The 25,654-nt window shown below is 56.3% G+C and overlaps 1 protein-coding gene across 6 annotated transcripts in view; it reads left to right on the forward strand.

Moving 5' to 3' along the window:
- Positions 1-25,654, forward strand: part of RAP1GAP2 (RAP1 GTPase activating protein 2) — a 61,110-nt gene that overhangs the window by 27,876 nt on the left and 7,580 nt on the right. For 4 of the 6 annotated variants that reach the window (XM_030472189.1, XM_030472193.1, XM_030472191.1 and 1 more), the window contains 15 exons: positions 11,219-11,303; positions 14,998-15,033; positions 15,772-15,816; positions 16,343-16,375; positions 16,701-16,910; positions 17,277-17,380; positions 17,909-17,987; positions 18,407-18,460; positions 18,616-18,699; positions 19,737-19,837; positions 20,501-20,630; positions 20,735-20,890; positions 21,482-21,553; positions 21,891-21,977; positions 22,090-22,224. In XM_030472189.1, the coding sequence (XP_030328049.1) occupies positions 11,219-11,303; positions 14,998-15,033; positions 15,772-15,816; positions 16,343-16,375; positions 16,701-16,910; positions 17,277-17,380; positions 17,909-17,987; positions 18,407-18,460; positions 18,616-18,699; positions 19,737-19,837; positions 20,501-20,630; positions 20,735-20,890; positions 21,482-21,553; positions 21,891-21,977; positions 22,090-22,224 (1,411 nt within the window). Of the gene's footprint in view, positions 1-2,891; positions 2,992-11,218; positions 11,304-14,997; positions 15,034-15,771; positions 15,817-16,342; positions 16,376-16,700; positions 16,911-17,276; positions 17,381-17,908; positions 17,988-18,406; positions 18,461-18,615; positions 18,700-19,736; positions 19,838-20,500; positions 20,631-20,734; positions 20,891-21,481; positions 21,554-21,890; positions 21,978-22,089; positions 22,225-25,654 lie in introns of those variants that run through there. The other 2 variants (XM_030472190.1, XM_030472192.1) reach the window with 2 other exon arrangements.

Here is a 25,654-nt window from a genome sequence, read left to right on the forward strand (position 1 = left end):
AGACCCACCGGGTGTGAGAGGGGAGAGCAGCAGGGCTAGGGAGGGCAGGAGGGGCTGTTCGTATGCGCCAGCCCTGCTCCCTCCTCTGCCTTCTGGGGCATCCCTGGCATCCTGCCCCAGGCTGTCCTGGAGCATTTAACAGGTAGCAAAACACAAGAAATAGAGGGCAGCTTCTTCAGGGCCCCATCGCAGTCACCAGTGATGTTTTTGGAAGGAGGAGGTCCCTGGTTCCCCCTCACCTGTGTGTCCAGTGCCTGAGCATCCTGACCCTCAGGAGAACCCACAGCCCTTTGCTGTTGCTTGTCTTGCCCTCGTGCTATAAATCACAAATCAGCAGAAATTGATTTCAGGTGGGCTTGTTTGCCCTGTTTGGATGGAGAAGACATGGCTGAGTGTCTCTGCTCGGAGTGATTCTCTATTTCCAAATATGAGAGAATTGAACATCTTTAAAAATCAATACAAAGCCACTTCAGCATAAACCAGGAGGAGATTAATACTTAACTTGTCTGGAAAAGGGGAAGAGAGACAGTGGAAAATGTCTCCAGGGAGAGAAACTCAATGAAATTCAAAGCTGCCTGTTTACTGCGAGAGGTAAAAGGTTTAAAATTAAACCCTCTCCCCCTCCATTAACTGGGAGCTAATGAGGTGCTGCAGAATTGCTGTGATTTGGGATGAGATGGGCTCTAATTTCTTTCTTTTTTTTTTTTTTGCTATGCTATGTGAAATCTGTCATTCTGATGATTTCTGCTCAAAGGAAGCAGCCGGGTATCTCCTGAAAGAGCAGATGTGTTGGGCCAACAGAAACTTCATGAGAAGGCTGTGCAGTGTGAGCCGAGCACTCTCCCTTCCCACCAGGGAGGGTGAAGGTGGCACCCAGGGTGAACAGGAGTCTGTCCTCTCCCCACACCGGTTCTCTCACCTACCGTGTGTGGTTTGGCATCAGCCAATGTTGTAACGAGGAGGCAGGAATGTGTTTTGGGGTGTTTTGAGAATGGGTTGGGCTTTTCTTCATGGGGATGTGGGGATTTGGGCTGGGATCCCTGTGCTGAGGCCCTGCTGCTACTCCAGCCTCCCCAGAGACCCAGGAGATCTGCTGAAATACAGAAACACTGGTCTTGCCTGGAAGTTGAGATCTTGACTCTCTAAAGGGCTATTTGTGTGCTGTGCAGGTCAGTGTGAATGGCGTGGTCAGGTCCTTCTGGGCTGAATTAATGTGGCATCTTGACAAAAATAACACTGTTCATATTTTTATCTGGCTTTTAGTAGAATGCAGGAAGAGATTACGGGGATGATGGGGTTTTGTTGAATTAAAGGATATGCCTGATTAGAGATTGTGCTGAAACATTTAGATAGGGAAGGCTGGAGCTATGGTCACCTTAAGCGTGGCAGGGAGGGGTGGCAGTGAGAGCGGCTGCCAGATGTGCTCCGTGGCTCCCGAGCAAACACATTCATTACAGGAGAGCCCCAGTGCTGTTAATGATTGACTGCCCCAGCCAAGGGCTTTCCAGGCACCTCCTGCTCCAGAGCCTTGTTGAGACCATGGGGATGTTGCACCGTGAGTGACCTGGTGGGCAAGGAGTGGGGCTGTTCTCCCCATCTTGCCCAGGAGCTGCTGCAGGGGGATGTCCCACCAGGGTGGGATGCTCGTGGTGGGGTAGCCATGGTTGGTGCCATGGGTGGGTGGCCATGGCTGCCTGCCCCCAGACCTGTGTGCCCCCCAGCCTACTGCCCGTTTGTGGCAGGGACCTCCCCAAGCCCTGCTCTCTGCTGCACCCTGGGTCCTCCCATGCAGGAGGTTTTCTCCCTGCTTTGGTGCCAGGCTGGTTAGAGCACATCCCAGGGGATGTTCTCCTGGGCCTGACCTGATGTTGCAGTGGGATTATGGTGACTGCAGTGCATAGAGCACTGGCGGGTTTGGGGCAGGTGCTGATGGTTCAGTCCTGTGCGGGGCTGGAGCTGTGCCTGAATGTTCTCCTAGATGCCTACTGCATGGGCTGTGTTTTCATCCCTCCACCGAGGAGCATGCTCAAAACGCTGTAGCTGGTCCTGTGTCTAATTCCTGTGAAAATTAAATTCACAGAGGAGGAAGGTGAGATGGGGGGGACGGACAGGGAGGCCCGGGTGTTCCATTGCCATGGCAACACAGACTTCCAGGGGAAGGTGCTGAGGTTGGGAAGTAGATCACATACAGTTTACTTAATTTAAAAATATATATGTCTTTCCTGGAACAAGCTGTGTGCCGGCTCCCTGATGCAAGAGGCAAACTGGAGGGCTCCCGCTGCCGCGCTACTCCCGGGCCTGGCTCTGTGCAGCTCTGCACTGGGAAGGATGCTCAGCCCTGATCCATGCAGCTCTGCACTGGGAGGGATGCTCAGCCCTGATCCATGCAGCTCTGCTCCGGGGAGGGATGCTCAGTCCTGACCCATGCAGCGCTGCTCCGGGGAAGGATGCTCAGTCCTGGTCCATGCAGCTCTGCTCCGGGGGAGGGGGAGAGGGATGCTGAGCCCTGGCGCAGGCGCGGCAGCCGCCGGGCTCGGACCAGCTCCGTGTTATCCCGTACGGGGAAGGTTTGGAATGTCAGAAAAAGGCAGAGGGAAGCGTTCGCAGGGCAGGAACGCCTCCTTCCCCCCGTTCGGATTTTGAGGGGCTGCAATGTAACTTCCCCCGCTGAAAACCCCGGTGTTGGCGTGCTCAGACGCGGCTCTTCCCGCGGTCCCGGTCTGGTGGCGGGCGCACGGAGCGCGGTCGCGGTCCCTCACACACACACGCTGCCGCCGCCGGGGAGCGCGCAGGGCGGCGCGGGCGCGGAGGCGGGCGCGGACGCGCTGCTGCCCCCGCAGGTGCCGCGGCGAGGGCCGGAGCTCGGGCGGCGGCGGCGATGTCCGTGTCCCGGCCGGCCGGGAGGATGCCCGCACGTCGGGCCGGCGTGCGGGCGGCCGTGGTGCTCATCGGGCTGCTGCACCGGTCCCGCAAGCAGAGCAAGGAGAAAAGGTGACGAGCGGTGCGCACCGAGGGGCTCGGTGGCGGGGGCCGGGGGTGCCCCGGGGAGGGGACTCCCATGTGGGATGGAGCCGGGGGTCGTGTGAGTGCGAGCAGCGCTCCCCCGCGGCTGGACCGCAGGCGCGGGGACTACCGGGACCGGCTACCGGGGTCTGTGTGTGTGTCTGTCGGGGGGTGATGGGGTGAGAGGGGGTGCAGGGGCCGCGCTCCCGCCGCCCCGAGGAAGTGAGCCCCGACATCCGCATCGCCGCCGCGGGGCACGGAGCGGGACCGCGCTCCGCCGGGGCTCCGGAACCGCTTGAACTCGGCGCAGCAGCCGGGAGCAGCTGACGGATGGTTTCGCCTTTCATTGACTAAGCCGCGGGTTGTACTTGGTGTTCAAGTTTGCGCTGGGAGGAAATGGCCTGCTGGCGATGGTGTGCCGCGGGCATCTGCGCCGCTTCCCCCCGCGCCCGAGCTGCTGTGCGCTGCCGAGATTCGGTCCGCTGGGGTTTATGCTGCACGTCCCCGGTCACGGAGTTCTCTCTCCTCCAGGACTGTGCTGCTCTGGCAACTTTGCTGTTAAAAATAGTAAGAATTGTGTGTCCAAACCTCGGCAGTGTGTGCACTGCTGATCTGGGTGGAAGCGATGTGGGCACCGCTGCAGATGGAGGGGTTTTTGTGTGTTTTTCTGGCTGCTTTTTTGGTTCAATTTGTGATTTTGTACTACAGCCATATGAATGGAGAATTGATTACTCGGAATCTTTATTGTAAAGATATGAGCCTGAAAAAAATCGGGGTAAAACAATTGGGATGAAGCTGTAGCTCTTTGCCCACCCACAGGTCTGGAGCACAGGAGCTGTACCGCGGTTTTTCATGCTCCATTTTTCAGTGCTGCTGCCTTGGACAACAGGTGCCCTTGAGGGCAGGATTTTAGTGATGCTTTTATGACTTAGCAGTGGCCTTCCCCTGTAGTTCATGTACTGCTGCTGGTTTGGGATATTTTATCCTCCTTTGCTGAGGTTTTGGGTAGGTCATCAAAGCTGAACAGTTGGAGGCTGGCCCTCTTGGTACGCAGAGGTGGGTGCTCACCTGAGCTGAGCCGTGCCACCACTGTGGGATGCGGGTGCAGGGGCTGCCTTGGGGCTTGGCCATTCCTGTCTGTTGCCCCTTGGGTTTTGCCTCGTGTAGCCCAGGCCCGACCCTGCCATGGATCTGCCCATGAGCCATGGGCAGCAGCTACAGGCCAGCAAGTTTCGAGGGGGGTCCCCCTGACACCCCAAGTGCTCTGTTGTGTGGAGCCTCTTCTATTTCCACATGCTGTGTGTAGGGAGTGTCTGAGCACCGGTATGGTCAGTGCTGCCAGCAGGGCCCGGATGCTCCTTCAAATACTGTCCCCCACGAAACTCGTTTGCCATCCTGCATTTGCCCCAGAGCACGGCAGGGAAGGAAGGGGAAAGCTTTACCAGTCACACCAAGTGAGGCTTTCCCCAAAGAGTCAGCTTTCCCCGGCGTACCAGCTTTCCATGAATGAGCTCAGCATGACACTTGAGGGCTGAGGAAAAATCTGGCTCTGAACTCTCACAGAAATCTGGCCAATGTGCGAGTCTGGGTCTGTTGTTTTTTTCCCCACCATCACGTTGAGCATGAGCCCTCGCAGTATAGATCTTGCTGTGGGGTTTGCTGAGTGCGAGGAGACTCACATAGACATCTCAAGTGGTGAACAAGACCCCGAGTAGGGTTTTTCTCCTGCTGCTGTGGACTGAGGAGCCTTCGTGGGAGCGACTGCAAGAATTCAGGCAGCGCTTTACGGCAGTTGCTTCGCCTTATGCAAGCTGCCAGGGCCATCAAAGTGACATAATCTGCAGGAAAAGGAAGGGACTGCTAGCGGCATCGTCAAAAGGGACTCTGTTCCTCCACCTGCTCCTATTTTCTTTTCTTCCTCCTACATTCGGTCTTTGTTCTGCGTTTGCAATTGAGTTTTGCTTTACACGAGCCATATGCAAGCCTGGCAGGATCAGTGGCAGCTGCAGAGTCCCTGGTGGCCTGTGTCCCTTCCTTGTTAGCAACCCAGCAAAGAGCAGCACAACAGCTTGCCCTCACCACGCTCCCCTCGCCATGCCGGCACGATGCTCCTGTCCCGCTCCGGAGACCTGGGGTTTGGACCTGGGTGTTTTTATCTAGGTCCATTTTCTTGGATGTCCCATGTGTAAGTGAGGGGATGCTATGGTGGCTGTTCTCTGGTGGGGTGCAGCTGGTGGGTGGGTGCACCCCTCCATTCACTCATCAGTGTCAGCTATAGTGTAGATGGCTGGGAAAAAGGGAAACGTCTCCACTCAGTGCTGGTGGTTCAGGGCTACTCACGGGTGGTCCGTGTCCTTGAGGAAACCTTTGTGCTGCTGAGCGTGATTTTAATCTCTGGTTGTTCCAGTGGGACATTCACCGGAGCAGCGTCCTGCATGATTTGGGCCTCTCCCCTCCTGCCCCAGGCCAGGACCATGTCCCTTTGCCCTTTGGCGTCTGTTCTGCCGGCGGTTGGAGACGCTGGTTTCTGGGAGCTGTTCTCTGCAATTTGCAGATTACTGAATCAGCTCAGAAAAGGCTGCCCAGGGCTTGCGGGCTCCTGTTTGCCAGGAATTGGATCAGACGAGCCTTCTGCTCTTAACAAGTCCATGAGTGCCTGGGCTGATGTACCCAACTGGTGCGGGAAATCACTGCTTTCTGCTCCTGCGAGTGAGAGCAGACAGTGAAATTTGCGAATGATAAAAATCTCTTTCCACCATTATTTGTACGTGGAGCCATGCTTTCCCAGCCAGAACAAGTGGGAAGTCCTCAGATACTTGGAAAGAACCCAGTGCCTGCAGAGGTGCTGGCAGAGCAGGAGCAGGCCCCTTGCTGTCCCCCTGCTCAGGACAGGCAATGTGCAGGGGCCCGGCACACACAGCGCTGCTCGCACGAGTGCGGAACACTCTGCGCTGTTCTCAGCAGTGTTTATTCTCTGTGCAGAGGGGTAATTAAAGCTGAACTACTGGCAGTGAAATGTCACCTTGCTGTGAGCAGGGCCCTGGTTCCCGCTTGCGGGAGCTGCCCGTGGGGTGCGTGCAGGTGCAGGCTGGCACTTCACACATACCGTGATTTATTACAAGAAATCTGGAGCAGAAAATGCTGTGCTTGTTCTCCGCTGACTCTCAGGCTCCGGTGCACCAAGGTAGCGCTTCAGGGCAGGTCCGGCCTGAGCCCAGGACGTGACAAGGTAAATCAGCTCATTAGGGAAGATGTTCCACAGCGGGGGCTCTGCAGCTGGGTGCCGGATGAGACCCGGGTCTGGGGGGAGCCCTGCAGCAGTGCGTGTCCTCTGCAGACGTCCTCCCCAGCACGAGTGATGATGCAGCGAGATCTTGCCTGCCTGGAGTGCCTGGGATTGGATGGAGAGCTCTTCAAAGTCAGAGTAAGGTGCTTCACTCAGGCACTCGCTGCAGATATCCAAGTGTACCTCAGACAGGTGCCCTTGTCACTGTTGCAGAAAACCCCACTTCTGGATGAGTTTCTTTTGCAGTCTGAGCAGGCAGCTGAGGGCTCCTGGCTCCATCAGTCCTGGGGCTGGGAGGCTGGGGCTTGGTCCCAACATGAGTGGGGTGGAAAGGATGCAGGATGGAGAGGAGCCTCCGGTGAGGGAGGATGAGCAGCCCCAGCTCCGCTCCCACCACTGCCTGGCACAGGGGCTTAACCTGGGTGCTGGGAGGGTGAACAACAGCACAGAAGCAGAGTCTCCTGTGAAAACATGAGATGACGGGCACTGAATATTAAATAAACAGGGAGCAGCTGGCAAGGTGATGCACATCAAGGACAGAAAAATGATGAGGCCAAAAATAGAGGCTGTTAATTTACGGGATGATCTTTGCTGTCCTTCCCAAGGATGCAGCATCTGGACAGGCTGAACCTGTTGCTGCAAGAGTTTTGCACCTCCTTAGACCAGGTTTCATCCGCAGAATTAAGCTCTGTGTTTAATTTACCCAGTGTAACAAAAGGTAGAGCCTACCACTTAGTGTGAAACACCTCATTGTGTCAGATAATACGTTGACATCTCTCTTTCCCATGTGTGATTTATATGAACACACCGTGTCAATTTAGAGCCTGGCTGGTAAATCAGACAAACAAAACAAGAAGGTGGGATGCATTAGGAGTTTTTCATTAGGCCTTAGGCTGGGAAAGCGAGAGGGAAGAGTGCACTTGGAGGCAGGGGTTCAGCTGGGAAAGCTGAGGGGACGTGGGTATGAATTTGTAGGCGCTTTTGGGATGAACAGACATGCTCTAAAGACAAGAGATTCTCTTAAGACTTTGTCTGCTCTCACTGTGTTGGGAGCCCATCAGTGCCCATGCACTCAAAATGGGGGGACCCCCCCCAGCACATCTCCATGGCTTCACCCTAGCTCCGGGATGGGGATGGACCCATGCTGGGATGGCAGGGTTGACCTCATGGTCTCCATTAGGAAACCCTGCGGTTGGGCCTGCGTAACTGCATTAAGGTATTTCCTTAATTAGATTTACTAAGTATGTAGGACTGTAATTCTTTCTTTTCCTTCTCTCTTAATTTGCCTAATGAGAAAAATGAAGAAACAAAATTACAAAGACGGAGCCCGTGTTGCATCCGGAGAGGCTGCATGTGGCCGTGCAGCTCCGGAGGATGCTCTGCCCAATCCATGCGCGGGTGCCTGGCCCTGGCCAGTGTGGGCTCAGGGTGTTGGGGCTGGATGAGGCCCCCAGGTGCTGCCAGGCACTGGGTGCTGCCTCCGGGCAGTGAGTGGAGTGCTGTAACCTTTGTTACTGACGCTGGAGCTGAGCCTCCCGTGGTGCCAGGGAGGGGATGCAGAGGGTGTTTATTGGAGTTGTCCCATGCCAAGCCCAGGCTTCAGCTCATCACGCTATTCCTGAGTGTTCTTTCCCCTGCTCCCCAGTTGCCCTCTCATGTTGTGCCTCTGGTCAGGCTGCTCGGGCAGGAGTTGTGTGTTCATCATCCCGGTGCAGGACTCGGTGGAAGGACTGTGGGCATTTCAGGAAGGGGTTGTGCCACGGGAGGGTCCTGGCCCCGGGGGTCCATCCTGTGGCGCAGCACGGGCCGTGATGCTCCCATGCTGCAGACCACGGGCACCCCTGTTTGCAGGGGGTCTCAGTGTCCTGGGGCCGCTCCCGGGGCTTTGCTGTGGGTAGGAGCAGGGTGCTGGTGTCCTGGGGGCTGCGCGGTGTCCCCCAGCCCTGTCCTCGCTGGTGTGGACCCCTGGGACCCTCACTGCGGTTTGGGCTCCACGGACACTTGTACCCCTGGCGCCAGCCGGGAGCGCGTCATGGCGTGGGGCAGCCACCGTGGCTCTGGTGGCACCTTCAGGGGAGATCCCCAGGGGCTGCTCTGCCTGCGAGCACGCCAGCGCACAGATAAAGACGTGCTAATCCTCCCCATGATTCATTTATCATCCCAGGAGGGCAGTCTGTTTAGGAATTAGGCTGATGGCCCTTGACCCCGCTGCTGACGGGAGACTGAATCATCCGAGTCTGTGGCTGCAGTTTAACGTAACGTATTTCCAGTGCACGGAGGCTAATTACACACGGCGGCTGGTGAATGGGTTTATTTTGCTCTCCCCGGAATTACAGGAGCGGTTCCAGCAGTTTGGCCCCAAAGAAGCAATCAGCATGTGACAGAGGAACATGTTGTTAAGTTGTGTGAGTGATTTTGTAATACTTAGGATATGATGCTATGGCAACCTGCTACAAATCACAGATCAAATCAAATTATTTGTGCATCCCTGTAACTTTAATCTTTGCAAAGTCTGATATATTTTATGCCTTTGAGGCCACTCTGCAGATTAGAGCAATCAGGCAGAGCTCAGGGTTCAAAGCAGGAGAGCAGAGGATGAGTGGTTTGCTCCAGATCAGGCTGTGCTTTAGTGTCCCAGAAAGTCAAAAAGCAAACAGTGGAAATCTGTCGTCCTCGGCATTCTTTTCAGCAGTGGAACCATGGTGAGTTGTGGAGAGGAGAATGGGCAGGAGCTCGATGAACAGTACGGGTGGGCAGGGAATGAATTCTGCTATTGCCCATACACCGACCCATCGCTTTAATTCAGGTCTTACACTGAAAAACTGGAAGATACTCTGAGCTTAAATGGGATGGACTAATGGAAAGCAAATGCCCGCGCGCCTGCCCTGGGCTGCGGGAACTGCAGCCAGCAACTAATGGCCAGTAGAGAGGGTTTGGTTTGTGGGGTCCCGGGAATCTGTGAGCCAGGTCCCCCCATGCTGTGCCGATCCCTCTGTGCCCCTCCTGGGCTGGTCCTACACCTCCAGGACAGATTCATGGGCTTCAATCCAGCCCTGAATTCCCCATGACATCCAGCTGGTGTTCCCCTGGCTGCAACTGGAGTCCATTATCTTGTTCCTTGGTTGTTGGCTAATGAGAACTATTGGTCTGCGTCCTGTTTATCGCTTCCCTTGGCCACAGGCGCTGCAGCTCCCTGCTGCTGTCTCCATGTGTGCAACACACCAGCAGCATGGGCTGAGAGCTGGCAGCCCCCCAGATCTGATCGTGCTCCCCTGGGGACACAGCACTGCTGGCTCCAGCTGCTCTGCCACAAAGTCGGTCCCACAATGATGGGGAGAGATGCCAAATTTCCAGTGCGGGCGGTGGTGCTGTGAGGGCAGGCTGGGATCCTGCAGGAGCATGGGGCTGTAGTGCCTTCCTGCAACCGCAGCATGCAAGGGCTGCCTCCTGAGTGCCGGTGTGTAAATGCTCCTGTGTATGTGTTTCAAGAGATGGAGCCAAGTTTCATCAGGAGCGGGAGAAGTCTATTTATTACCAAGAGCAGTTGTACATGCAGGCAGGAGGAGCAGGAGCCAGCCCTTCCCAAGCTCTGTTTCTGTCCCTTGTTAGTAGGGATGCAGCCAAACAGCCACCCTTTTGGTCACAGAGGTGACAGTGGGGTTTTGCACTTGCTGTTGCACCAATGGTGTGTAGAAAACTTGCCTGCAGTTCCCAGTTCCCACATCCCTCCCAGACGCTGTGGGGAGAACCCTGCAGCATCTCCACAGCATCCCCGCTGCATCTTGCAGCAACTCCACAGCGTCCCTGTGGTACGTGGTGCTGCTGAGGAGGGGCTGCAGACGCTGGAGCCTCCCCTGAGACCACCCTATGGCTACCAACTGCTGTTGTGCTCACAGGGCCATGGCAGTGGTGGGGCTGGCAGTGAGGGCAGGCGCATGGGAGGTTGGGTGTGCACCCCCTGGCAGGAGCTGTGTGTTTGGAGAGGGCCCTGGCAGGCATCGGTGCCGGGCTGCTGTGTGCTGTGCCATGCCATGCCATGCTGTGCCATCCTGGGGCCGGCTGCCATGGGAACCAGACCTGGTTACTGCGAGATAAACAGTGGGACATTTTGGCCAGGTTTCTGTGGCGCTGACCTGGCAGGGGCAAGAGGAAACTAGATTAACTCTCAGATTTTCTGACTCCCAGGGCAGCATCTGGCAGAACTGCCGCGAGTGGTGCTTGGGTGTCTGCCTGGGAAGTGGTTGGTGGGAAAGGGACGGGGCGTTTTGATCAGACAATCAGTGGAGGGCCGACACTGTGCCTTCTCGAGGTTTGGGGAGGTTCTGTGTGGGGTTTCTCGGCAGGTCCATGGTACAGGCACTGCTCCCCCTGCCCTGGGGTCTCGCATCCTCCCGACACCTCTCTCTGCCTCCAAATTCAGCTCGTGCCAGGTGCCTGTTGGCAAAGGGGCTCTGGGCTGGGCCCTGCCAAACCTGCACTGTGGTGTCCCTGGGTTGGTGCTGGTATCACCAAGCCAGCTGCATCCTGCACCATCCAGGGTGCCAGGCTGCCAGTTGGCTGCAGGTCCTGCTCAGCCAGGAGGTGCCCGGTGGAGGGACACCATGGGGACGGGTGGTCATAGCAGCCCAGTCCTGCTTCCCTGCTCCACCTGCACCACTGCCACCGTGCGCCAGTCCTGCAGCCGGGCTCTGACTGGCTCCTGGGATGGAGCCGGGTGCTCAGTGGGGCAGTGAGGAGTCCCAGCCCGCCCTGCGCACAGGGCTCATCAGGTGGCTTTTACTATCTTTTGATGCCATTTAGTTTCTTCTCAGATTCAAGCTACACTTCCCTGGCAGCCCGCCCGCGGCTTTGCCAAGGAAGATAAGCCCTTGTCTCCCGCCCCGCTCCCCGGGCCGCGGGAAGCTGACACGCCTGCCTTGGGTTTTTCAGGAAACAGGAGCTGCTGAACAGCGCGGATGTGACCGTCCCGGAGCGGCCGCTGTCGCCCCCCCTCACCGCGCCGCCGACCATGAAGGTGAGTGCGCGGGGGATGCTCACGGGGCTGCGGCGGGGCCGAGGTGCCGGCTCTGCACACCCGGGCTGGTGAGGAGCAGCACTTCCAACGCAGCGGCTGCACGGGTTCGGGCTGCTCCGGAGGGAGCAGCAGGGGGTGGGTTCTGGAGCTGAGCCTGCAGCGTGTTCAGGCACCATCAGCAGTGCGTGTGTCGCCGGGCCCCATCCTGCACCGCCGCTTGCATGACGGGGCTGTGGGCAGCGATGCCAGGCAGGGTGCAGAGCCCCTGTGCTGTCACCCTCTAACAGCCACCATGAGGCATGTCCCCGGCAGGCAGCGCCTGACCCACCACTCACCCTGCCAGGGACCACTCGACTGCTGCCCTTTGCCATGGTGGAGGCAGCAGGGCACAGAACGTGGCCCTTTCCCTCTGCTGTGGCCATGCGAGGTCACCTCTGCGCCTCCTGCATCTTCCCAAACCCAACGGGAAAGGTCACGAGAACCTGGTTAGACCTGGAAGCTGGTCCTGTGTGAGCTGGGGTGAGCGGGCACCTCCGCAGCTCCCCACTCTTGTTTATCTCACCCAAACAGCCTCAGGCGAGTGGGGAGTGCACAGCCCTGTGCCAAGCAGCACTATGGAGAGCTGGGCGGTGATCTGGGGCAGAGCTTCAGAGCGAATTCAGCAGGAAAAGTCAATTGAGACATGGAAATGAATGGGAAAATAGGATAAAATGCAACAAGGGTTCGCCAAAACCAGCTTCTGTCAGAGCCACCTGAGATGTTTCTGCGATACCAGTTTCCAGACAAAGGCAGTTGTAGCTCTTCTCCCCAGGTTGCCGCAGAGCGCTCGCTGTGATGCCACCTGGGAAATTACTCATTAAGCTGGAGAAGATGAGGTGGATGTGAGGATTACGAGGTGGCTGAGAACCTGGTTAAACGGTTGTTAAGAGCAAGCGGGTTGGAAATAGAGCATTGAGTTGGAGGAGTTTATTAGTGGAGCATCTGATGATTTGGTTATTTAGGGTTTTGTGCGTGTCCTGGGCGCACAAAGCAGGTGGGAGGTGACACTTGTGGCATCTTGCTGGGCTGCAGAGTAGGAGAGGGGGATCCTGAGGGGGGTCAAAGCCTGGAGCGATGGGAGGGAGCAGGGACGTCTTTGCCCTGATCATGTTTTAAATGGAAATTCTGCCTTTTAATGCAGGCTGAGTTCGGCTGCGCGGGTGCAGAGGTGGCTCCGGTGCTGGGGTCTGCTCCCTGCTCTGGTGCTGCTGCAGGAGAGGCTGGGGGGGTGAGACCCCAGGCACGCTGCAGGCAGGGGTACGGCTGCTCCTGACTGGAGCTGGGGTGATGCAGGTCCACGCATCCCACCGCTGGGCTGTGCATCCCAGCACGGGGCTGTGCACCTGGCAGCACCCAGCAAACCCTCTCCTGCTTCCTGCCCAACCTGTTTCGGGCACTTTGCCTCCGAGGGAGCCACCCTTTGAAACAACAAAGCAGCAGCCGTGCCTCTGGCCTAGGGAAACATTAACGAGGGCGGTGTGAGACAGGGAGGGATGGCCGTGGCCAGGGCCCATCACAGGCCTGACTGTGGCCGTGGCTGCTGCGTGGGGTGGTGATGCCGGAAAGATGATGGATTTTTTCTGAGGCCTGCTGGTGAGTGCTGCCGGATTCGCGGGAGGGCAGTTGAGCAGCGCTGCCCCGCTGCTCTCCATCCTGGCTGATCCCGCCTGGCACAGGGTTTTCTTATGGGGGTAACTTTCTCTGGAAGCCTTCAAAGGGGCACTTTCCACTGCAGCTTCTGCTCTGAGCACTCATCATCCGCAGGTGATGGATAAACCTGCTCACTAAACCTGCCCCGGGGTGCTGGGGTGGTCGAACAGACCCTGGGTGCTCCAGCCGGTGCCGTGCCTGGTGCTGATGGAGATGAACCGTGTTGTTCCCTGTGCTGATGCACTGGGATGTGATTATCCATCCCTCGCGCTGCCTGTAGCATGCTCAGTGGTGAGAGTGAGGACACATGAGCTTGAAAGGAATAGCAGTGGTGCCATTTCAGTTGAGTGTTTTGGATTTCTGAGGTCATTTGGACCAGCTCCTGGGCAGGTCTGTCCTGCTGAAGGTGGGGGGCACACACTGTCCACTCCGGTGTTGCCTTGGGTTGCCCGGAAGAAGCAGATGCAGGGTCAGTTTGGAGCCTTTCAGCTTCCTGCTGGGCAGCACAAAGGTGTAATTGTCTCTGCTCTAATTGCCAAAATATCTGTGGCCCAGTGAAGCTGGCTCCAAACGTGCATAAATCCCTGCAGGGCACAGACTGCCGTCTGCTGTACTGAACACATGAACATGCTTCTGATGGAGCTCCTTTGGCAGGTGGATCCGGTGCTGCTGCGAGGTTTGGTTCCCTGTTTCTGGCTGCTGGCAGAGCGGCACCTGGAAACTGTTTTAATTGCTCAAAGAGCATCTGTCCATCGCAGAGACCTGAACATGAACTGGAATCTAAACGAAGCTCAGAATAAGGAAAAGCCTTTTTAAAGTGCTTCCAGCTTCAGCCTCTTCCGAGTCCAGGGTTTGTTTTTCCTCCCATAGGTGCAGTAGGTTAAACCAGGCACAGTCTGAAGCTGAAGCATGGCCAGGGCTGGGGCTGGGCCTCACGAAGTCCACGCCTGCATTGACAGCATCTCTGCCCCATCCCAGCTGGTGTCACTGGGGCGGTCACAGGCTGCTTGTGCTGTAAAACTAACCTTTGCTCACCACATGTATTAGAAGAAAATCTCTCTGAGGTTTTCCTTTGGTCTTCCATTTTCATTTCTTCATCTCCCCATCTGTTTGTTTTTTCCTCTCCTTTTTGTCTTTTGATAAATTCTGTCTATTCTAAGAGCTCACTAAAAATCACCCTCAAGCCTTTCTCCTTGGTACCGTGACTCTTTCTGCCCCAAATCTCTCATCTCTCTTCTGCAAACTGTTTCTGGTAGCTGGCAGCATTGGAGCTGCTGATCCGGTTCCTGCTCTCCCTCCTGGACCACAGCATCACCTGCAGCACAGCCACCCCTTGGCCTTATGAGCCGGGAGCAAACACGGGTTAGAGGAGAGGTGGGAAGGATGTGGGAGGGGAGGAAGGATGGGGCTGCTGGAGCATAGTTCCAGAGAAGCCACTGAGCAGTTTACAGTGAGGGCCTCAACATTTACAGCAGCTGGTTGGCGAGAGAATTTATTTGCCTGTACTTGAGAGCAGGAAAAGCCGGATGAGGGATCAGGATCAACCAGCTGTGTCTGAGCCCCTGTGCTAAGTGTTGCCAAAGATGCAGGAACAATGTGCCCTGCGTGCACTGGGGATGCTCATGGGGCTGCAAAGCCCCGTGGCACTCGGCCCATCTTCCCAAGCTGCTTTGGAAAGGGAACACAGCGCAGGAGGAGTCAGGAGGAGAAGAGGGAACTGCTGCTGCTGCTGTGCTCCCTGTAGCTGCTCCGGGGGTACCTGCTGTGGGACAGCCATGGCCCTCGGAGCGGCCGTGGGGTCTGTCCCTGCCCGGTGGTGGGGCTGGACAGAGTGTCCCAGAGGCACATGCCACCAGTTATGAACGGAATCTCTTCTTCCCATTCTTGTTGAGGGCTGGGATGCCAGCACAGGGCAGGGGTCCGGTGTCCCTGCCTGGACGTGGCTCAGGCTGGCTTGCCTCCTGTCTGTGTGTTCAACAGGAGACTTCCTTCTTCTCTTTTTCAGTCTGCAGAATTCTTCGAAATGCTGGAAAAAATGCAGGTGAGCAGCCGTGTGCATGCCAGCAATGCGGGACACCCCCCCCGGCAGGGGCTGCAGGGCAGAGACCCCACTGCACCTCCTGCACTGAATGTGCGGGAGCCCTTGTCCAGCCATACCCTGGTCTGAATTGTTGCTGAAGTCCCAGCGCTCTGAGCCCTGTGGAAAGGCCTGTGTGCCACCAGGCAGGGCACATGCTCTCAGACCCGGTCCCATTCTCTCTGGTAAAGTCGGGATGCTGCTGCCTGTCTTTGCAAACATCAGGCTCTGGTGCAGAGCACGGCTGGGTCTGGCAGTATCTCAGTACCCTCGGGTCAGGGCAAAGCATGCTCTTTTCCCACGCTGAAACACATCCGGATCTGCATAAGGAGGACAATCAGGGGACCAGGGTGTCCCCTGGCATGTGCCTTGTCCCTGCAGAGAGAGGCAGGCAGGCGGCGTTCACCCCCAGTGATGGGATGTGCAGTGCTCCCCCACCGTGGTGCATGTTGTGTTTGGTGCCTGGGAAACCATGGTCTCACATGTAGATGTTTTCAGTGCGGTGTCGCTGTGACCCAGGTCTTGTCCTACCACATCCTGCGTTACGCCGGGGTCTGTCCTGGCACACTGGCACCTCTGCAGAGCCCCCTCCTTTCATGCCACTCGTGTCAGTGATTCCTGTGTTGCAATATACCTGTGTGGTTTTGTCTGTGTTATTGTGAATATCTTAATTATTCAATCTATTAATTTTGTTCCAAACAGGCACCAAAACTTGAAGAACAGAGGGCTGGAAGCCAAAAACACAAGGTTGGTTGAATTCTGTTTCTTGTGTGGGTCTCTTCAAGTGTCCCTCCCGCCTTATCTCAGAACTTTAATGTGCATCACCAAAAACAGTCACTGAAAGGACTAAAAAAGATTTAACTGTTATCTAAAACCAAGGCACAGATTGAACTGCAAAGATGAGGGAGTGGTGCCTGTAAATCCCTAATCCAGCTTTATGTCCAAGCCCGTGCATTTCAGCGGTGAGCTGTGTAAAACGCTGGGCTCTGCTGCAGAGCTGAGAGCTTACACGGGTAATGGAGACCTCCTGCGGAAGGGCTTGTCCTGCCCAGTGCCTTCCTGCAGAGCTGGGCACAGAGGGGTCCCCGTGTGTGGTCCCCAGGCTCCCGGGGTTGTGCCCATCACCCAGCAGGAGCATCACTCTCTGTTACCGCCTGGTGCTCAGTGCAGGGCGTGGGGATGGGAAGGACCAGTACAGCAGTTAGATGTGGTCTTAAGGGACGGCTGGTAGGGAATAGATGGTCATACATGGTGTTTTGATTCCTTTTTGCAGGAAGACTACATTCCATACCCCAGCATTGATGAGGTGGGTGCCCTGAACCACCCTGAATGGCTTCTGGCGATTGCCTTTCCAAAGTTGCTGATAGCAGGGGAATTGGTGGAATCCTGTTTCCGAAGGGAGGTGCACAAAGCATGTTCCTCCTTCCCATCTTTGCAGCTGCTGCTTTTCCTCAGTAGCACATTCCCTCTTCTGGCAAAGACAGAAGAGCTTTCAGAGAGGGCTGGATTTATCCCCTTGGTACCAGGGCTGGGAGCTGTTGTGGTGGGGGGCAGGATGGAGGGCGATGAGCCGCTGCACCCCACATCTGCACCCCAGTCTGCCCGACCCCTCACGGACACGTGTCCTGCAGATCCTGGAGAAGGGCAGCCCGTACCCGCTGATCATCCTGCCCCAGTTTGGGGGATACTGGATTGAAGACCCAGAAAACCTCGGCACGCCGACCTCATCCGACAGCAGCATCTGCGAGGAGGAGGAGGAGAACCTCAGCCCCAGCACCTATGGCTACAAGCTGGAGTGCAAAGGAGAGGCCAGAGCCTACAGGAAATATTTCCTGGGGAAGGTGGGTGCCCCAGCGCAGGGGGCAAGTGCTCAGCTGAAAATTGCCCCCAAGAATAAAAGGAAATTGTAAAACTGTGAGCAAAATGGGCAAATTCTGCAGCTGCCCCCTTTGCAAGGAGAGCAGGGACCGGCGGGTTGCAGCCGTGGCCCTCTTGCTTCCAGGCTTGTAATCCCCTTCCTCTCTCTGACCAAGGCTGAGGGCAGAGTGCTGCGGTCCATGGGCAGAGGGATGAAACCCTGGTCCCAGCAAAGAGGGTGGGAGGGTGTTGGGATGAAATTGAGTCCTCGCCTCTGGCCAGGCATGGGGCTGCCCTTGCCATGGGCAAGCTGCTCCCCACTAATGCTGTTTGATGGTTTCTATTTCTAGGATCATTTAAATTTTTATTGTACAGCCAGCAGCCTTGGGAATCTGATCCTTTCTATTAAGTGTGAGGAGGCAGATGGCACCGAATACCTAAGGATTATACTCAGGTATACTTTGTTTAACAAAATATTTTCTCTTTGGGAACCCCTCGTTTTGTTTCTATAGTGAAGGCCAGAGCCAAGCTGGCAGCACGCCACTGCCATGCATGAGGGGCTCGGGGAGGGAAGGGATGGGATGGGAAGCAGCAGCATCCTCCTTTTTCTGTTTTTCCACGGGAGCTGCCTGACCCCTGATAAGGAACACGAGACTTTGATCTGTTGCTAAACCCACTGAAACCGAGTGTAAACCCCTCCGGGTTTAATCCTCTCTGGGATAATACCAGTCACATCTACCACTGTCCCGCCATAAGCTGACAAGACACAGTGTGTCTGAACCATTGTGTCACTTCCCTCCCAACTATGAATATTTTAAGAGCTACAGCGAGGAGAAGACAAATGGAGCCTTTGCTTACTCACCAACCCCAACGAATCCAGCAGAACATCTTTTCCCATGCAGCATCGCTGTGGGGGGCTGCACCCTGCATCCCTTTGCCTTAGACACTCCCTGACATCTGCTCCTTTCTGCTGCTTTGCTAGGTCCAAAGTGAAGACGTTGCATGAAAGGATCCCCCTGGCAGGATTTAGCAAGCTCCCTAGCATCCCCCAGATTGCAAAGGTAAAGTACCAGGCTGGGCTGGGAATCCTGCAGCAAAGCCCACGCCACTGTGCCATTGGGTGGTGTTGGGCAGCAGTGCCTGGGCTCTCAGGACCAGGGGCACTTGCTGGGTGGTGGTGTGCATTGGCCCTGCTGGTTTCCCGCTGATCCTGGACAGGTCACTGGTTGATATCTGGGGGAAGAGGTGAGGAAATGGCAGCCCCTTTGAGCTATGGAGAGACATGGGACTTGTCTTGCTGCATCCTCAGTTGGGTACCAACCAGGAGCACCCCACTGAGGATGCAAAGAGGGCAGCTCCTGCAATTGGAGGCTGGATTTGGCTCCTTTATGAGACATTCCCAGCCTTGCTGTGGCAGGACACAGGTGTCTCCTCCACACCCAGGGATCCGGCACTGACTGCTCTTTCCCCTTGCCCACAGGCCTTCTGCGACGATGCCTCTGGGCTGAAGTTCAACCCGGTTCTATACCCCAAGGTGAGGTCGCTTACCCCAAGTCAGTCACATATTCAGCAGAGAAGGTTGGATAGGGTTAATTCTCCCCTTTCCTCCAAGATCCAGCAGCTGCTTTGGTACTCTTCTGCACATCGTGTTGTCAACTACCAAACAATTTGCATTTTGTTTTGCCGCAGGCATCCCAGATGATAGTGTCTTACGATGAGCATGAGGTCAACAACACGTTCAAGTTTGGTGTGATCTACCAGAAGTTCCGGCAGGTGAGGAACCCCTGCGCCGTCCTCTCGGAGCTCATGCCGTGTGCCACAAGTGGAGTTAATCCTGCCGTGTGCAGCGCTGTGTTGCCGGGTGTCCTCAGTAACGCGTTCTGATCTTACCACTCAGATGTTTCCCCGACTCATTGAAAAGTGATGTGACTGAGAAACCTCAGTGCGGAAGTCAGCCCACAGGCTGCTGTAGGAACAGGGGATGTGAGAATGGATTGTAGCAGGCACGGTATTTTAATCAGATGTATGTTTAGACGGTGAAACAGTTACATTTGTCTTGGAGGACTGTGGGCTCTGAAGACATGCTTTTGCTGGAAAGGCTGTCATTAGCCGGGGACGCTGGATGAGGAGTGCAGAGGCAGCTGCGTGTCATAACTCACTGAGGATTGTTCTGACAGGCACTCTAATTATCTTTGCATATTGCATTTTACTCTGCATGGGGTGACTCATGCAAGGCCACAATTGAGGTCTCATTATTTTGAAATGTAGCATGCAAGGGATGGTTAAGACTTGGATTTTCCAATGGAGGAATCATCTGTGTTTTGGTGTTTCCTGAACGTTATCCTGAGGTCCTCGCTGCTGGTCAGAAGCTGCTCTCAGCAGCTTTACCTTCGGGTGTCTTGGTGGCCGGGTGTGTTGTGACCAGCCCACAGCAAGCACAGCGGTGCCAGTTGGGGAGCAGCTTGCGGTTGTGTGTGGCACCCTGGGACAAGGTGCTGGTGGCATCTCTGGAGACTCTGTGGGTGGGCAGGAGGTGGCAGGGGATGGACAGGCAGGGAGAGGTGGCCCAAGCAGAAATCACCATCAGAGCTGTGGCAGGACGGTCCCTTTCTCTGTTCCTGTGGCACTTTGCTGATAGGAAGGTTTGATTGTAAGGATGACATGCAGAAGGCGCATTTGGAAGGGACCTGCCATGTTCGTGGTGTCTGTGGTCGTTGTGTCTGTACCACCCGTAGTGTGTCAGAGGAGCAGCTGGCTGCTGGAATCGGGCAGAGCTGGGGCTCTCAAAACGTGCTTCCTGTGTTTTGTAGACCCAAGAGGAGGAGTTGTTTGGCAATAATGAAGAGAGCGCTGCCTTCAAGAACTTCTTAAGTTTTCTGGGAGACACCATAACACTCCAGGACTTCAAAGGGTAAGTTAAATAAAAAGCCTGATTTTACAAAAACATTTAGCAAGAGACCATGTCATATGTAAAAATATCCACGGTGCAAGAACAGAAGTCACCTCCCCCCTGAGCGGGATGTACAGAGCAGAAGCAAATATAGCTCTGGCTTGTTTTAAAAAGCTGGGGGAGTTTAAAAAAAACCCTGGAGCTGCCAAGAGAGAACAACTTCCTTCTGCAGAGAAAATCCAACTGCATTCAGCTGCAGATGAGGGCAGCTCTGCATGGGAGCGCACCCTGTCCAGTGCCGTGGGCTCAGCTGCAGTGTGCTGCCAGCCCAGTCGCTGCAGTGGCCACGGCACAGGCAGAGCTCCGGCTGGTGGTGATGGCTGAGAGCAGCCCACCACAACAGTGCTTGGCACTGCCGGGCCCACGGCTGGAGCCACGGCTGTGGTCGCTCAGCCCCATGGCTGCAGCCACGGCTGTGGCTGCTCAGCCCCGGGCTGCGGAGCAGCGGCGATGCGCCGTTACCATACGTGATGCACAGTTTGTTCTCTCCCATTTGCTCGCTACCAGATAAAGACAAACGAGGCGGTTGGTTCTATTCCCTGTCCTCTTGACAGCTGCCATGCTCTCTGCAAAGCTTTCAGTTAATATTTCTTGGTTTCTCCCTGCCTTTCCCTCCATCTCCAGTTTTCGAGGAGGTCTGGATGTCAGCCACGGGCAGACGGGAGCAGAATCTGTGTACACCGTGTTCAGGGACAGGGAGATAATGTTTCACGTCTCTACAAAGCTGCCTTTTACCGAGGGAGACACACAGCAAGTAAGAGATGAGCTTCCTTGCGCCAGCACCCGGTGCTGGTGTTTGCTGCTGCGGGAGCAGTGCCGCCGGGCTTTACCCACCAAATGTTCTCCTTTTCCACGTAGCTCCAGAGGAAGAGGCACATTGGCAACGACATCGTGGCAATTATCTTCCAAGAAGAGAACACGCCGTTTGTCCCAGACATGATCGCCTCCAACTTCTTGCACGCCTACATTGTCGTGCAGGTGGAGAACCCCGAGGCAGAAAACACAGCGTACAAGGTGGGGGAAGCTCACACGTGCTTGGTTCTGCTTCAGCAGCTCAGGCTGAGGTCAGGAGGTGGCTGCCCAGCAGTCTTGTACCGAATCATACCCACACAGCTTATGGATGTGAATATAACATGCATATATACACACACATGTATATTTATGTGTGCACTATTACATAATGTGTGCGTATACATATATGTATGAACTACATGCGTGTATAGTAGCATGCTCATTTGTGAAAGATTTTTTATGCTGCTCAGTATTTGAATAAGCCTCAGAACTGCTCAGACCTGTCTAATGCATCACTCAAGCGCAGGTGGCATAAACCCTGTCACTGCTCTGGTTTCTAAGAGAGCCACAAATGAAAACAGAATGAATAGGAAGGAAACATAAAAAGCTGTGTGTGCTTGATCCCCTCGTGAAGGCAGGAGTGATGGCTGGGGAGGAGCTCTGGGGTGTTCCTTTGCTCTCAGGCGCTGGAGCATCTCGGCTGGGCTGAGCTGCGCTGAACATCTCTGGCCCCATGCTGGCTGCCCCCCAGGAGAGGGACATCCCTGCGCTGGGGCTGCCTCCACTGGAATAATGCTTCTCTTGGCTCTGCAGGTGTCGGTCACGGCTCGGGAAGACGTCCCCTCCTTCGGCCCGCCGCTGCCGAGCCCGCCGGTATTCCAGAAGGTAAGAGCTGCGGCAGGAAGCATGTTCCAAGCTGTAAAAGAAGTACATGTGTATGTCCGAGACGGTTCCAAGCACACCTGCATGGGGAAGAGGTGGCTTCGGGGATCTGTATACATTTATTTTGATTTCTGGTTTATGGTTGGGTGGGAGGCCATGTGCCATAGCATAACCTGTGTGCGGGTGATGGCCAGTGCAGGAGGGCACCCGAGCCAATGCCCCCACAGCTGGAGGGCCCACAGGGTGCTGTGAGCTCAGTCTGGGGTCAGTACAGCTCCATACCAGAGACAGAGGATCTCATGGTGGTGCGTGTTTTCCACCTTGGCTCTCTGCCCCGCAGAGCCCCGAGTTCCGTGAGTTCCTGCTGACCAAGCTCATCAATGCTGAGAACGCCTGCTGCAAGTCTGACAAGTTTGCGAAGCTGGAGGTAACGCTGCCCACGTGTCCCTGCTGGCAGGGCAGCTCCCGGCGCTCCTGCCCGGCATTCCTGCCCCGCTGTCCCGCGGGCCGGCGCCGCTGAGCCCGTTCTCACTCCCCAGGACCGGACGCGGGCTGCCTTGTTGGACAACCTCCATGATGAGCTCCACGGGCACACACAGACCATGCTGGGGCTGGGGCCTGAGGAGGACAAGCTGGAGAATGGGGGTCATGGAGGCTTTCTGGAGTCGTTCAAGGTAAACCCCCATCGGTTGCAGCGTTAAACGCACCCGGGGCTGGCAAAGCACCTTCTAGTGCAGGATGCAATGAGCAGTGTTGGGGGACAAGGGGTGTCCTCGAGAGCAGGGCGGCAGGAGGAGGTAGGAGCTCTTGGCCACCACCAGTGAGCTCAGTGGGAGCAGGCATGGGCAGGTGTGGTTGGATTGTTGGTGATGCCACCATCGGAGCCACCTCTCCAGAGCCCCTGAGCACCTCATCCTCCATCAGTGTGCTGCAGCATTTGCTGTGCCTCTGGAGGGGTCTTGGTCAGCCGCTGCAGGGCAGGTCCTGCTTGTGTCCCTGGGCTGCCGGCTGGCCCTGGGGCTTGCTGTGACACACCGGCTGCAGGACAGGAACCAGGGAAGGACACCCAGGGGTGGCAGCGGGTGAGAGGTGGTCAGTGTTGTGCTTAAAACAGGAGAGACAACAGGAGGTGCTGGATTTGGAGAAAGGAAACGGTGCTGAGTGTGCCAGGGTGGATTGGGTGAGTGTAAGGGGAAAGAAGGGAGAGTGGGCTGGAGAAGGTGAATTGATGTAGAGGAAACTCTGAGCAACTGTTGGAGTGGCCCGCTGGGCAGTGGGGAACGTGAGTCTTGGGGTATGAGCACTGCCAGAGGCCTCTGGTGAGGCTGCAGCAGCAATGGGGTGCTGGGCAGGGCTGGAGTGTGTAGATCCAAGCTGCGCCCATGGGCAAGTGTTCACCGAAGCCCCCGCACCAGGGCACCGCATCCCTGCCTGGGTGATGCTGTGACTGTGCTTCCTGTGCAGCTCCCTCTGCGCCTCTCCCCATCCTGGTGCTGGCTCTGCCAGGCAGGGACAGCTTTAGCTGTGTCTGCAGTGGAGGGGGTGCTGGTGCGGAGTGTCTGTCACCGCCCTGGGCAGGGGGAGCTGCCCTGGCTGCGGCTGTGCAGAAACAGGCATGTTTCCTCTGTAGCACAGAGCAATGGGCACCGGTGGGTGGTGGATGGGTCACCTCATCCTGCGCTGGTGCTGCAGGGGAGGGGTGAGCACTCCCTGGCCCTGCTGCAGAGACGCTGGAGGCTCAGGTGTGTCCTTCAGCTGTGAGACATGGGGAAATGGAGGTGCTGGCAGTTGTATATCACATCAGTAACTTCGAGGGCTGCAACGATGTTAAATAATCATTCTCTGCATGCTCTTCATGTACAAAAGCGGACTTTGCTCTCTCGGCGTTGCAGGGTGTGCTGGGGCAGGCGGGGAGCCCCATGGCCTGGGCTGCACTGCTGGGCTGCCTGCTCGCTTATGTCCTCCACCGCGTGCTTCAGAGTGAGCAGGGAGAGGAGACGTGGTGAACCGGGGCTGGGATGGGCAAGACCTGACCCCCACAGTTGTTTAACCCATTGCACCCATGACCCAGCACGCAGCCCCTTCCTGGGCTGTGCAATGGGACCGGCTGCTCAGGGCAGCAGAGCAGGGTGCTGAGTGCCCTGCAGAGCTCCGCAGCCCCGGGCAGACACCCGCCTGCTGCAGGGCACAGCGACCATTTGGAGCCCCTGGCAGCAAAGTGAGTGACTGGTTCCTTCTGTCTGCCAACACTGAGTTTGTATGATTTGCTGACCCCAATAAATCCGGTCTGATGGACTCTTGCTTGGTGCTTGTTACTGGACGGGCAGGAGGGACAGTGCGGGGCTGTCGGGGTGACCATGTCTCCAGCATGGGCTGGGTCTCAGTGGGAATTTGGGGCTGCAGCTTCTCCTCACCCTGGTGCAGGGCCAGTAACCCCTGGAGCTAGCAGCAAACCGGTGCCAGTGCACTAGGGACAGTGCTGGGCACATCCAGACATCACTTATGGCTTGTTTCCTCCAGAACCTCTTTACCCTGAGCTGGGATTCAGGGACTGGAGGAGGTAGCCACGGCACATAGTGCAGCCACAATTGAGAGGGAATAGCTGCGATGAGGAACTTTCCTATAACTGGCACAGTGGCATCATGGTCCGGTTTGGGCTCCTGTTACTATGGTGACTGCAGTAATTGAAATATGGGTATAGATTTTTTATAACTTGTGCATTTCACTGCTGCTTTTCCTGGCATGTGCCAGACGTAGAAAAGAACTTGTGGTCGTATTTGTAAGTGCTTGGGACAACAACCGAGAGAAGGCTTTAAAAATAGCTCGGGTCCTGTTTAAGCACCCAGTTTGGATCTGCAGAAGGTCTCTGCCTCCAGTATGTGCAGCTCTGCTTGGAACAGTGTTGAGTCAAAACAGGTTACAGCAGCCCTCTTCCAGCTCGTGCTGCTGATGCTCACAGAGCCCAGCTGCTGGTCGTTTCCCAGGGCACATGGGGAGCTCCACGGGGGCTGCGAGTCCCTCGTGTCCAGACCCAGCTTGGTGCGTCTCCAGGCTCTGCTGCAGAGGCGGGTTGGACTCGGTGTCCCTTCTCCGTGCCCAGGCAGGGCATGTCCAGCTGTGGGCATCCCTCAGCCATGGAGCTCCAGCAACGCGGGGCAGCCAAAGGGAACAAGGGCGCGAGGCCTCGTGCTCGGCATCTCCTTCCTGTGAAACCTAGCCTGTGCCAGAACGGACACAGATATCCCAGGGCAGCTGGGCAGAGGCTGTGGTTTGCTGTGTGAGCTCAGGCTGGGTGGGAAGCGCAGCCCTTGGCTGGGGCTGGGAAGAGGACACGGCACTTTGGCCATAGGGTTGAATTACAGGAGAAGTTCGGTACAGCAGCGGTCGTGGTGGCTGCTCTGCTGCATCCAGCTGTGGGGCTGCAGCAGGAGAAGCTGTGCCCAGACTTGGTGATGTGACTCAGACAAGGGCAGTCCAGAGGGAAGTGTCCAGAGCCCAGGGGATCGTGACTGATGTGAAGGGTGAGGGAAGGGGCTGCTTGGCTGGGAGAAATGAAGATGGAAGGAGCAGGGAGAGTCTGTGGCTGCTGTGGGGATGATGCTGTCTCCAGATCTCTTACAGAGATGGATGGGCCAAACCAACAGCAGCAGCGCTTCAGGCTGAAAGTGTTTTTCAAGCATTATCATGCTGAGAGCAGAAGTGCTGTTGTGCAGCTGGGCAGCCTCCAGCTCTGGGGATGTTTCGGGGCAGTTTGGAGAGTCCATCAGCATGCAGGAGAGGTGCAGGCAGGAGATTCCATGTTGGATCTGTCCTTTCTGAGTCCAGGGAGAATTATGGGGGTGTGTGTGTATCCCCATTCCCGCTGAGGGGTTTGGGAGGTTGAGCAGAAGCTGGGGTTCGCGTCTGCTTCTCCGGTCCCAAAGCTGAAGTCCTTGGCCATCACATGCAGTGCCACAGAGGCAATGGGGGGAAATCTGGTCTCGTGGTGGCTGTGGGGCTCCCTGAGCCCTGTGGTGGCTCGTCCTTGGGCTGTGCGGTGCAATGTGGCTGCTATTACCTGCCAGGTTACCATTGGTGTGTGCTGGTGCTCAGGGAGGACCAGGC

This window comes from Strigops habroptila, assembly GCF_004027225.2.
Source record: "Strigops habroptila isolate Jane chromosome 13 unlocalized genomic scaffold, bStrHab1.2.pri S16, whole genome shotgun sequence".
Lineage (NCBI taxonomy): Eukaryota > Metazoa > Chordata > Aves > Psittaciformes > Psittacidae > Strigops > Strigops habroptila.